Source organism: Rattus rattus, chromosome 6 (genome assembly GCF_011064425.1).
Source record: "Rattus rattus isolate New Zealand chromosome 6, Rrattus_CSIRO_v1, whole genome shotgun sequence".
Taxonomy (NCBI): domain Eukaryota; kingdom Metazoa; phylum Chordata; class Mammalia; order Rodentia; family Muridae; genus Rattus; species Rattus rattus.
Window position 1 is genome coordinate 41,746,603 of NC_046159.1, and position 13,760 is coordinate 41,760,362.

Here is a 13,760-nt window from a genome sequence, read left to right on the forward strand (position 1 = left end):
GGATCTTTGTGGAAGAAGTGAGGAAAGACTATAAGAGCAAAAGGTAGTAGATGGCTCCAAGAAGGCATTATCTTTTAGTTACAACAGTATATATATATATATATATATATATATATATATATATATATATATATATAGAAAGTGTGACAGCATGCATAAAATTAGTACAGTTTCAAAGGAGACAAGATACCAGCACACAGAAAAAGAAACACACAAATCCCCACCCTAACCAAGAAGGTATTTTCAACTGATAACCACTGGGAATGGAAAATAAATACGTTTTCTCCAATTACATGCCACAGGTATATTAACCACACAACTCAGACCAAACCTTATGTTTAGGAGTAGTTGACCAGCACAAAACCACAAAATGGACTCCATACTTTTTTTCTTGGTATTTTGTTTCATATGGATTTGATCTATTTTTTATCTTATTGTGTTTTGCTTTTGTTTTTGTTCAGAGAGAGAGAGAGAGAGAGAGAGAGAGAGAGAGAGAGAGAAAGTTAGGTGGGAACAGAGATAGGAGAATATTATAGAAGTTGTAAGAAGAGAAGGAATATTATTAAAATATGTGGAAACTTTTAAGTAAAATAATTCTTTTTGGAAGAGTAGTAATTCTGAGGGTGGAGACATAGCTCAGCAGTTATGGTTACTTACTGGTTTTGTAGAAGACTTCAGTTTATTTCACGAACACGTCAGGTAGCTTGTAATCACTTTAGCTCCAGGGATCTAACTTCTTCTAGTCTTTGCACTAATATAAATACTCTCATACAGATGCACAGGTATGCACATAATTAAAAATAAAAACCTTCAAATGAGAATTCTACCTCTATTAGATTTTCTCCCTTCCTCTGTAATCTCATGTAATCCTGACAAAATATGGTAATGCTGGCTTTCAGGCAGTCTAGAAATTTGCTTAGAAGCTAAATGTCAATATTCCATATATCCAACCAATCATATTCCTTGTTTTTTACCTAGTGAATTGAAAATATTTACACAATAAAATGGAAGATTAATATTTACAAAATCACTATCCACAGTTGCAAAACCTTGGAAGCAGGTAAGTGGATAAACAAAGTATGCTAAATCCACACGTGGAAATATTTAATTACATGATTTTAGAAACTGAGCTACTAAACCACAAACATCACAGAAGTCTATGTGGTCCTCTTCACTTAAACATGAGCAGTGCTTTTGACTTGCTTAATAGAGTACTCTAGAGGTTGTGGGATGTCTCCACATGATGATGTTACTGCATAAGGATAAATTATATGCTCTATGAGTTTTTCCAATGCCCACAAGAGAATCTCCATGCTTGCTTGATGACATCAAATGTTGTGAAGCTTAAAGTCAAAGAAGGTATGGTGAGGAAGTTCAGCTGTTGCCAATCTCTCAAATCAATACAGTCTATGAACCTATAGTGGTACTCAGCTAACAGTAAGCAGGAAACCAGGGCCCTGTGAAGTGTAAACACTAGACATGAATTTTACTGGGAACTTGAATAATGGATGAATTGTTTGAAGGTTTCTCAGGAGCTGAGGAGTGAGTCTAGCTTAGTTGTGCCTGAACTATGAAACCAGGGAAACTGAGGTCATACGAAATGTGCTATTTTAAGGCACTAAGTTTGAGTTAAAGACTGTGTACAGCAATAAAACATAATACAAATATATACTGTGTTGATACTTTGTTTGAGACCCATATAATAGTGTCTTTGAGAGGAATTTCTATACTCCGTGGGAAAATGTTTGTGACTAGAAGAATGGCAAATAGTAAGAAATGGAAAAAAAAATTAGGGAGAAATCTGTGGAAAGATGAATCAGGGTTTAGGAGAAAAGAATTATGAGTAGAATGACAGAGAAGGACTATTATAGAGAGAAGGATCCTATAAAACTGTTGGAAAGTGGATCTAATTCTTTGTCTTAATTTGCTCCCCAAATCGCATGGGAATCTGCATGTCCAGACTCTGAGGGTCCTTGTCCCCAATTGGTTTTTGATTAATCAATAAAGCTGTAATGGTTAATGGCTGGGCAGTGTGAAAAAGGTGGGACTTTTAGGATTCCCAGGCAAGAAGAACAAATCACCAAGACTCAGAAGAATGCATGTATCCCACCTTTGCTTTATCTTATGCTCGGGTCATTATCATTGAAGGACATTTATTTTCAACTGACTTGATTTTGTTCAAGTCGTGTGTGTGTGTGTGTGTGTGTGTGTGTGTGTGTGTGTGTGTGTGTGCGTGTGTTCAAGTATGCAGATGTGGGTATTATGTGTGAGTACAGATGCCCGTGAAAGCCCATTTGATCCCTGAGAGCTGCGGTTATAGTTGTAAACCACCTGATATAAGTGCTGGGTGAACTCAGGTCCTCTGGAAGAGCAGAACATGCACTTAATATCTGAACCATCTCTCCAGTCCATACTTTCACAGTTTTTGTGTGCTATTGGTGAATTTAAATTAGTGTTTCTTGCATAAGTCTGTAGCAAACTCATTAATTATAATATGAGGAACTCATTGGTAGCTAGTTCACCAAGGAAACTTTGAGGAGAAAGAAGCTTTGAAATAAAGGGCTTCTGTGGAGAATAATACAATTAATTGTAATGTATGCATCTCAAATCCTGAAGATGTTATTTAAGAGTTATGGCAGGGAGCACTGCCAAGAGCCATCTAGGAGTAACTAAAAACTAGCAGGTGATCTTCCTAAGATGGTTTTACCATGGACTAATATTTATGACAGATTTGCTTCTCTAGGCAAGGCCAAGAAGATTAAATCCTAGGAAAGATTTCTGCTGTATGATTTTCCTGTTATTATTATTAAATGTGTAACAGTCAATAGGTATTGGCCTACTTTTTGAGCAGATTTCTACAGACCTACAAAGATGTATTACCTTGTAGTGATACTCTATAGATAATGACTCTATAGAATTCCTCACTTGATTCAAATAATTTTAGGAGAATGATTTTAGAGATGGTCTTAGTTGCTAGAAAGATATAATAAAGTTAGAACTAGGAATATAATGTGCCCACTCCTCATAATAGTAGGTAAAGGCTGAATAATAAGAAATACAATGAGCTTTCATAATTACACTAAAAAATAGAAATAGACTTGGGATAATTTTGTGTTCAAAGAAAAACATTTAGGTCCAAGGATAAACTAACAGTTGTGCACTTTGATTAAGCAAGGCAATGTAAAAATTGTTGCTCTGAACTTATGAGTATATTATAATGAAACAATGCTTTGATGTTAATATCATCATCCATCTGTAACTTCCATTCTATGTAATATTTTATTTCTGAGGTAATTTTCTAAAAAACTTTTTGTCTGTGAAGGTATAAAAAGACCAGAGAAAAGAAAGTTGCTGTTTGAATGGTTTGGCTTGGGAAGCTTTGCCTACATACATGGATGTATGCATGTATCCAGATGTCTGTTTGTCTATATGTTTGTGTGTAGGTACTTGTGTGTATATGTAAGCATACATGAATACTTGATTGTGACATACAGTCAGGCCCGGCCAGAGTGTGGATATATGAATATTTGAATGTATATGTGTCTGTTGTCTGTATAAAGCATCTTATTCATTTTCCTTTTCTTCTCCTCTGGTTCACAAAGAGTTAACCAGCTTAGCCAGAAAGGCTAAGGGACACTAGCAGTAAATCCTTTTATTTAATTCCCTGCTGCTAAGCAGCAAGTGTTAATCTCCAGATATTAGCACTGATTAAAGCACAAGTAATAGAATTATGCTTTAAGCACTTAAGAAAACAGAGAAGAGTAAGAAAGAGTTAAGTTTTCCTAGTGCTTATTTAAGTATAAAACGTTGAATACAGCACAGAGAGTTATGTTTATAAAGCACAGAGTTAGAGTAAAGAAGACAGAGGTTTTGTTTTTTTAGTTTAAAATTTTTACAGTCCAGTTGTTGCCTCTCTCCCAATCTGCTCTCCCACAGTTCCTCATCCCATTGTCCCTCTCCCCTATTTCAAGAGGATACCCCCTTCCCTCCTCCCACCAGGCCTCCCCACTCTTTGGGGCTTCAAGTCTCTCCAGGGTTAGGTGCATCTGCCACTGAGGCCAGACCAGTCAGTCTTCTGCTGTATATTCGTCTGGGGCCTTGGACCAGCAAGTGTATGCTGTCTGGTTGGTGGCTCAGTGTCTGAGATATCTCAGGGGTTTGGGTTAGTTGAGACTGCTGAAGCCAGTTTTTTTTTTAAACCATAAAACAAGCAAGAAAGATTTTGGAACCTTTTAGAAGTTATCAGCAAGCATTCAATATAGTTAGAGAGCTAGATGGCCAAACTGCATCTGGAGAACATCAGTCTAAAAGGCAACATCCAGTGCTGAGTCCCACTTCAAGCCCACTCCAGGCCAGGCAGACTCCTGGCAGAGCACCGGCCAGGGAAGCAAAGAGAGGACTTGGGTAAAATGGAATGAGATGGGAAGAGATGGGCAGAGAACAGCTTGTAGTTTAAATGTTGCCAGCGACTGACTATGGGGAACATAAAATTATTTTATTATTTCTCCTTCCCTAAAGCCTGTTTTCCCCCCATGTATTGTTATGCAGTTATTTTTATGTTATTCACATATTTCTTAGGATGCATAGCAGTTATATACTCCTTTGTTTTTTAATCAATTATGTTTAGTTTATCTTCTCCAAGTTCCTTAGTGCCTCTCCCACCATGCAAAATAGTTAGAATTATGTTCCAGTGAAGGCTATCGGTCATTTCCATTAGAGTAATCATTACATGATTGCAGAATTGACTGAATTGTGACAAAGGACACTTTATACTCACAGTTTCTCATAGCACAATCTTGTGTGTGTGTGTGTGTGTGTGTGTGTGTGTGTGTGTATGTACAAATAAACAAGTTTGTTACTAAATTTCTCATTGTTCTCAAAGTTTACATTCTGATAAAGGTAGGAGTCATAAATTTCTGGTGATATTTTATTGGGTGTTTTCCCTTGGATTTTTTTTCATTAAGACAGATGGTGAGTTGTTGATCCTCTGTAGAGATTGCATTATTTTACACTGAGTGGTGTGACTTCTCAGTGTGAATGCATCACTTTTAAGATCCATCTTGCATAAGGATGAACTTCAGTGAAGAAGCCTTCACTTCCGTTGGTTATACCTGCTTTCCCCCAGGACAGTATTCCATGCACTCTCCCACTGCAGATGGCTGGAGCAGCTGAGACTTCCTGACGAAAAGAGGTAAGATGTCAATGTCACTTTGTTGTCATAGATCAAGAAGAAATCCTAAGATATGGCATGTAGTAGTAGCCACGTCATCTCGGGGAATGAATCCATTGTGTGGCAGAAGTGACAACTTTTACTTCTATCCGCTGTATTCTCTCCCTTTTCAGTTCAAGTTTTATATAACCTGAGTACAAGTAGGAGTAGGACAGATGGTCTCCCTAGAGTTCTCCTACTCTAAGATCTGGGAAGGGAATGAGGTACATTGCAGAATCCTAAGTCAGGGAGGGGGACTTCAGCTTTCTTCCCTTTGCTCTGTGGAGAATGCTTTTGATACGTGATGTTTGATATTCTAATACTACCTCTCTCCTTAGTGGATCCTGGACTATCTTCTTGGATGGAGAAAAGTACTAAGGAGAAAGGTACTAATGAGGTACCTTAGTTGAAGATTTAACATTAAATGAATGTCCTCCTATGCACATGATGTTTATTCTCGTTTCTTGTCTCTGTTGATGGAGAGTATTCCAACAGTCACTTGGGGAACGAGAATACTGATTTGTCCATGTCAAAGTGTCAGGATCACTATCTGTGGAAAGAAAAGCCAGATGAGATTCAGAGCTGTTCTTCTGTCCCGTAATCATGCACCAGCCCCTAGTTTGTGAATAAATCAGTCCCTGAGTAGATTCAATGCAAGTAGATATAGACACTCGAATCACTCTTGCAGAATCTCCATGTTGGAGAAGTAGATTCCAAAGTTCTTCATCTATCCATCATTAGATACATAGTTCTATCTGCTGTGCATAATTCATAATGGTTTGAAAATGTTGTATGGAATTATAAATGTCCACAAAGAAAAAGAAGCAATATACCTGTTATCCAAAATTTCTACTGCAAACCTTATTGGGTATCCATTTCATCTTCTTTACATTTTATCACATAAAAATGTACATAAAATTACTCTTTTGATCTATCTGTCTGTCTATCTGTCTCTCTCTCTCTCTATCTATCTATCTATCTATCTATCTATCTATCTATCTATCTATCTGTTTATTGTGAGTATTTGTGTATGTGTACATGTATGTGCATGTCTGCATGTACTTTGTGAATTGGTGAAGGTCAAATGACAACTTGTGGGATTCAGTTTTTTACTTCGATTGTGTGGGTTCTGGATATTGAACTCAGACCGTCAGTTTTGGTGGCAAGTGCCTTTACGAGAAAAGACACTTTGCTAGCCCCAAACCTCAAATCATGCCTCAGGTAACAATGGGAATGCTCTGAGAAATGGATCACTAGGCAAGATATACTTGCACAAATCTAAATTGTAAAGACTACTACTTGTCTAAGCTACATTTTATAGTTTGTCATGCCTAGTATAAACCTGCCTAGCATGTGACATCAGTGAATGTTGTCACACAGTGGTAACAAATTATGCATTTAAACATATGTGAATGTAGAAAACTTTGGTATAATACTTTTGGTGTTTTTTAAGCTGTAAAACAGATTTTGTAGGATTGCTGTTGCATACCTCTCCTCATTGTCTGAAACACCGTTATGCAGTTCTTGGTTATTAACGGTTATTTATGTGAATGTGTATCTCCGTAGAGATGCACGTGCACATGTTCCCCGGAGAGCTTACATTGCTCGTCTCCATCACAGAAATTGCCACTGTACTCTAAATGTCTGGGTAAAGGAACTTCAATCAATATACTATGTATTTTAATCTCTAATAGAGATGTTAAGAAAAAAAACCCAACAAATTATCAAGTGAAGCATTGTGATACCCAAGGAGCTGATAGCAAATCTAGTAAGACAGAGCCATGTAAATTAGACCAAAACATAACATGTAAGAGAGATAGATAGATAGATAGATAGATAGATAGATAGATAGATAGAGATTGATTATGTTCAGTTTTAAGTATTTTTATTTTCAAGAAAAAATCACTTGCAAAACTATGTGGAAATAGAAGGGGTCTTTTAGAGGTAGTCTGCCATTCATTTTTACTGTTTTGATATACAAAGCTGACACAATAAAATCTTCATATAGTGTAGTTGGCTTTATTTCAAATGACACCTAATAAATTAGTTTTGTAAGGTGTGGTGAAATTTCAAATAAAGCTTAAAAAGTCAATGAGAAAAACCACGTGAAATGTATTTTGTTATTTATAAGGAATATGCTCTTCGATTCCTAGTCAGTTTGTTTCTAAAGTTAAAAGTTACAAACTACTGAGAAAATTCAAGTCCCTATAGTTTATTTTATGTGAAAAAACATTTATTTGGAAAGTCCTCATTTTCTTTTCATGATACCAGAGGCTGGATTTAAACCTGACCAAGCAACTTTGAGAAACTCTAAAATAAGCAGGAAGTAACAGCCATCAAGGACTGATAACGTGTATTAGAAAGCCATGTTGGAAGAGTAGCTCCTGCTCATAGCAGATTTCTCTATTCTTCCCAAGAGGGGCCCATAGGGGAGAGAGGTGTGTGCTCATGCTCTGTGATTATTTTCCCACGACAGGTGTCACATTAGAGATATAAGTACAAGCATGCTGTAAGAGCCAGCTCCTCTATGAAACCTCCACATGTGTACCCACAAGTGCAACACAAATTATGAAAATTATACTCTGTAGGGAATCAGCACTGGCAAGAGGGTAGATTTTGCTCTTTCAACATTTCTTCATCATACAGGGCTCAATGGAAAGAATGTGTCCGCATGCCCTACACACAGTCTGGGTTCCTATGGTAGAGAGTTGAAAGCACCCTATCCCCTCACTCATAACAAAAGGTTTGCTTTGCTTTTCCTAACTTCTCCTCTAAGATGTGCATGGTAGGCTTTCAGCAGTTCCTGGACAGAAGCCCATCCTCCACCTAGAATATCATCTTAGTCAATAAGGACTCCCAGTTTTTCAAATCTATTTGGATTTAGTTCATTAGTCCCAGTTCTCAAGTATTATAGAAATAGCACGATCTCTAAATTACTGCCTGCCCTATTTGTTGCTGTCAGAGTAGTTTTCCTGCACCAGTCTCATGAGTTTATCCTGTCACCTCCTGGGAGACCAAGTCTTGCTGGGAATCACTGCAGATTAAGACTTTTAAATATTACCTCTTCCCATCATGTATAATCAACCACATCTTTCTCAGACACAACTTCCCCGGGATGAAGAAATCAGAGGCAAGCACTTACAGTTATTGTAGTGATTCCAGGTCCATGTGGGTATAAAGCAGGTTTCATTAAATACCATTGGTTCCATAGCTATGGCTATAGTCCCCACATACATGTCGATAGTAGCAGGATATGAGAGTTTTATCAGCATCAAGTCATTTTTCCGGATATTTGCATCAAAATTGGGGTGGACTACAGTCAATGAGTAACCATGTATCTGTTCTTTCTCATTTTTGATGTTGGGTCGGTAAACTCCCAGTCGGATTTTAGTTCTTGGAGAAAAAGAAAGACAGAGAGATGGAAGAGAATACAGTCACTGAATGTCAAACTACTAAAAAAAAATGTAAAAAGTAACCTTATCCAATCAACCTAGCTTTACTTTTCATCTGCATAATTGAAGCTTACTAACACTGTGTATAAAATAATAGTTTACAGGATGATTATGTTTTTGCCATTCATATGGGATGACCAACATGGGATCTGATATCCAGAGCCAACTCAGTAGATACTATCCCTTTTTTTTTTTCTTTTGAGCTGGGGACCGAACCCAGGGCCTTGCACTTGCTAGGCAAGCGCTCTACCACTGAGCTAAATCCCCAACCCCAGTAGATACTATCCTAATTAAGATTTGAACAATATGAACTGGCAGCCAGTAGATAATTTATAACATTTGATGGGTTCAGAGATTTTTATATACTGTATATTTGTGCAGGCAGATTTTGAGCAGTACCTAACTGCTGCTAACATTCTTAGCCTATCCAATGCTCTTCTTGGGACTATATAATTATTTTTGTCATGCATTGTCTACCCTTCCTAGATTCTTAAAACTTCCTAAATAGTGTTGTAGAGATAGCAAGTCATCATTTCCTGTTATAGTCTCTAGGCAAACTCTGAGCCAAATAGATGCCCCTTTGACAAACTAACCAGTCAGGCAACAAAACAAAACAAACAAACAAAAACACCATTCCATTTTCAAAGCAGTTCATAGTAATTATGGATGGTACTTTGATTTACAAGCTGCAGCATCATATTAACGGCATTTGTTTCCTATATAATTCATTCTAATGTAGACAGCAAACTTCAGACTCCATTGAGCTAAATTTGTCTTAAACAACCAGAATGCTGAGTCACAAATAGAGCCAAAGTTCTGAAGAAAACTTCTTTGTCCATTCTTCTTTTTTGAAAAATTCAAATATTGTTTTTATTTAATGTGTATGCATACTTTGCCCGAATATACGAATGTGTACCATGTATGTGGAAGCATTTCTGAAGGTCAGAAGAGGACATAAAATTCTCCTGGATCTTTGAGTTGTGAGAAGCTGTGTGGGTGCTGGGAATCCAAGCCCTCTTGCAAGAGCAGCAAGCACTTTTAGCTGGCGAGCTGTGTCTCCATCATCTCAATAGATTCCGGACACCCACAAAAATAGATTTTCAGAAAGTAAAAGACACAAGTTCTTCCTTGTATGTGTATCCTAGCTTGTACTGCAAATATGTATATATGAAGCTATTTTACACCTGGTTATAAAATAACACAGAAAGAAGGACAGTGTGTGGTTTAGTAGTGTGTAATGAAGAAGTATAACAGGCAGAAAAGGAACCCATGGGTTATGAAAGAAGATATAAAGCTACGTTTTTCTCCTTCTAATTCTGTCGTGACTTTTTTCTTCTTGTGGTAAATACGTGCATAAGAATGTAATTGATAATGAAACTGCAAATCCATACGTGGAGCTCCATGGCTTCAGAATGGCCACTCTAAATGTATAGAAACTCAATGATACTTATGGAGTTTGGGACTGGGCGGTGTTTGCTTGAGGGAGTCTGTTACTCTAGTTGTGTGGTGTTTATATTTGTGAGTGCATTTCAATAAAATGATTGACAAATGGATTTTTAAGAGGTGCCTTATATTACACAGAGCTTCCTTGCTTTCTCTTGTTTACTACCTACATGATGTGATCTCCATCTAAGCCTTCAGTTGCATTCTGTGACTACTACCTCTATAGTCTGTGAGCACTGATTCTTAAACATGCCATACCCTTAGACCTTTGTTACATCACATCAGAGATTACTCAGTGTTGTTCCCTTGCTCTGGAACATCCCCAGGCTTTATTTATTTAGCAGACGCTCGCATGCCTGTGTGTGTGTGTGTGTGTGTGTGTGTGTGTGTGTGTGTGCTTTCTTTTTGTTTGTTTGCCTCGTGTCTTCAAAGAGGTCTAACATAACCACATTATACGTCCCACGTGACACATATCATTTCTTGCTCTACTGTTTTAATTTTACTCTGGATCCCTTCCCTACTTTGGATTATTTATATTAGAATGTCCACTCCACAGGGAAAAGTTCTTTCTACCTTATTCCCTCAATGGTTCTATGAAAAAGCATTTATGGTATAGTAAATGATTGATGGGTATTTATTGATGAATATTTGAAGTCGAGCTTCAAAGACTTCTCCTTGATTTCTGTAAGGAAGTGCATAGAAGTGGAAGAAGAGTCTATCTTCTTGGAGCTTATAATTCCATGGAAAGAGTGGAAAGTTGCTTCTCAGACCAGCTTCAATAGCACAGATCCCCCCAAGCTCCTAGGAGTAAGGAAACACTTACGGTACGGAGCAATGAGCAGCAGTGAGCACCCACAGAGGGTCAATGAGAGTTCCAACACAAGGCTCTGGGCTGGACTTCAGATAGGCCATGTAAGGGACATTAAAATTTTCTGGTAAATATTCATCTGAATCCTGGTTTCCTTTTAGAACAACTTCTGGGTAACTAGCTACTAAAGGAAGAACAGAAGTGAAAATTTTAGTAAGCTAGTTTAGTTAGGGTAGCTTTCTCTAATCAAAGTTATTAAAAGATAGCAAGGTCTTTATTTTTGACATTTAAAAGTTTCACATAAAATAATGTGTCATACAATCTGCACATATGAAGGAAACTAATGGTTATTTTTGTTGAGATGTAACTATATCAACGTTGTCTAATATTATCACATGGTCTTATCTGATGCTGTTCAGAAATTCTGACAACACTGTATTAGGAAAATGAACAAAATCAGTAAGTACTTTAAATATTAGATCTTAACAACCTTTGCCAATAACAGGTGCATAAATAAAATACTTTTTTGACTTTGGCAAACTTAACTTAAAATTAGTCTACTTCCCTTCCTGATCCCAAATGTCTTAGCATCTTCTCAGGGAAAAGGAAATGGTGGCCGTGCAGGAGAAATCATGTCTCAGGTGCCTCCTGTGGATTTCCTAGGGATGTCTCTACAGAGGTTTGGCCCAAAGGATATTCAAAATGCTCCCAGATATCAGAGAGACCTGGACAACATGTTGCTAGAAAAATATGAGAGTCTTTGATTTCCTTCAGCAACTAATTTTGTTTTTAAAATGATTTACCCCCCATCCTATCTCATAAACTATGGGTCGTTGTATCACTTTGAGGTCAACCACTGTTATGCTTTTCTGGATCTCACCCTAGACAGAAACTAGACTCCAAACTCACCTGCTAGACTCAAGAGAGCAAAGATGATAAAAGTCTTCATATCAATTTATGATCTCACTAGAGCAGACTAGGTGTTCACACTGGCAACTGCCACAATCTTGAGACCTGGATCCTTGATCACAACAGCTGTAGGAGAAACACTGTGACAGGAGGAAAAGGCAAGGATCTTACAGAAATCTTCAAATTGTTTCCTCAGGATCCAATCTATCAAGATGTATGGGAGTCAGCAGGGTTTGGCTCTAACGTAGATGGAGAGGAAGAAGACCAAAACTGGTTCTTGGTGCTTCCTGTGTGATACTAAAACCTTTGCCAGGCATCAGATGTACCTGCTGACTGTTTCCCTCCCCTCTTTGTGACATGACTTTTCTCCCCTGACTCCTGCTTGTGACTTTGGACCTGCCTCCCTGGGCACCTCTGCTTTTGCAGTCTCCGCCATCCTCAGAGGCTCTCAGAACATTGATGTATAAAATGCACCTATCAACCCCCTTTTCTTTCTCCTCCCACTTTGGAGCCAAAGAGCCTATTGTTTTTACAAAGGTTTGTGGCAAAATCAGGACACAATGAATTCTTCAAATTCCCTGTGACAAGACTGAGCTTTTCCTGAGTCCTGGACAACCAGCAAACATCCTTGGCTGTGAAACCTTCTCATAGGTAGATTCTGTGACTGGAAAAGTAGTCAACACAGAGTACAATCTTCCCTGAGATTTAGGTCAGGCCTTCTGTACATTTTCTTTTCTGACTCCAGTAAGACCATTGACTCCTTTGTTTTCCCACAAATCCAAAAGCTTATACGGGGCCAGATATAAACCTGCCAATCTCTCTTTTTTTTTCTTATAAACAATGGGGTAAGATAGAAGTTTATTTCCTCAATATTAGCTATTCTTACACATTTTCTATTCAGCAAACTGAGATTTCCCCATAGATTGCAAAAACAACCCTGACTCTTTAATTTCTCCATCTAAAACTAACATAATCTTCCTCATCCCATAAAGGTTTGGGGCAAAACTGCCCTACAGATACTATTTGGATGGAATAGTAAATAAAACCAGTTTCTTTTTTACTTTATGTTTTTGTGACTTTTGTACACTGCTTTTTTTTCCAAATGAACCATATTTTTTATAAGAAAATCTGACATAATTTCTTGATTGCTATCTGCACCCTGAAATAGGTAACAAATAGTTAATAGGTTTACCTATACTTTTATTGAGAATTTTATTAGTGCATATAATTATGATATATTTTTCCTCCAATTTTCCTCCCCTACTCTCTCCATATCTCTCCCAACAAAACGACGTGATTTAGTGAACAACTAAGGAAATTATGCTGAGGTGGTGACTTTACACTTGGCATTGTATTGGGTTTGCACTTAAGAAACTTCTTTAGTGTCATCTGAGGGGCAATAATAATACTACATCTTAACTCAGAGTATAGTATTAATACTTAAATATTCCCAGGTGTGGGGTTGCTACCCACCTCAATGGTTTATGTTTCCCAGTGAAAGACACACATACACAGCCTTTATATCTTAATATGCCTTAAGCACATTAATAGCTGAGTGACTGCTTAACTTCCATGCTGCTGGAACCTACCTTCTGCTGATTATTCTGAGTTATTACTTATTAATTTTTATGTTGCATTTTGGCTGCTCTCAACTTCAATTAGTCAGCCATCTGGGCCACGAAAACGTGGTGGTTGCTGTGTCTCTCCTCTTTCCACACTCTCCTAAAGCAAGGCTGAACTTTCTCTCTCTCCTCCTGCTTCCTTGGAGTCCAAGCCCAGAACTCTAAATCCTGCCCACATCTCTCCTCAGCTATTGGCTGCTGGCATCTTTATTTTCCAATCAAAATTATTAGGGGCGGGTTCCCAGACGCTATGTGCACAGCCTCTTATGCAAACAGTTTTGGGGGGACATAATTAGCATCAGAATACAAACCGATAC

The 13,760-nt window shown here is 37.7% G+C and overlaps 1 protein-coding gene across 2 annotated transcripts; it reads right to left on the bottom strand.

Annotated features, from left to right (window-relative positions):
• Positions 1–5,028: 5,028 nt before the first annotated feature.
• Positions 5,029–11,861, bottom strand: LOC116902797 (probable inactive serine protease 58). Of its 2 annotated transcripts, none has more exons than XM_032905134.1 (5): positions 11,822–11,861; positions 10,928–11,093; positions 8,352–8,602; positions 5,611–5,759; positions 5,029–5,178 (listed from the first exon to the last, which is right to left on the bottom strand). In XM_032905134.1, exons 1-5 carry the CDS (start codon positions 11,859–11,861, stop codon positions 5,029–5,031), a joined length of 756 nt encoding a protein of 251 aa, XP_032761025.1. The 2 variants fall into 2 exon arrangements, with proteins under 2 accessions (XP_032761025.1, XP_032761024.1); XM_032905133.1 differs by having other exon boundaries at positions 10,928–11,096.
• Positions 11,862–13,760: the final 1,899 nt, after the last annotated feature.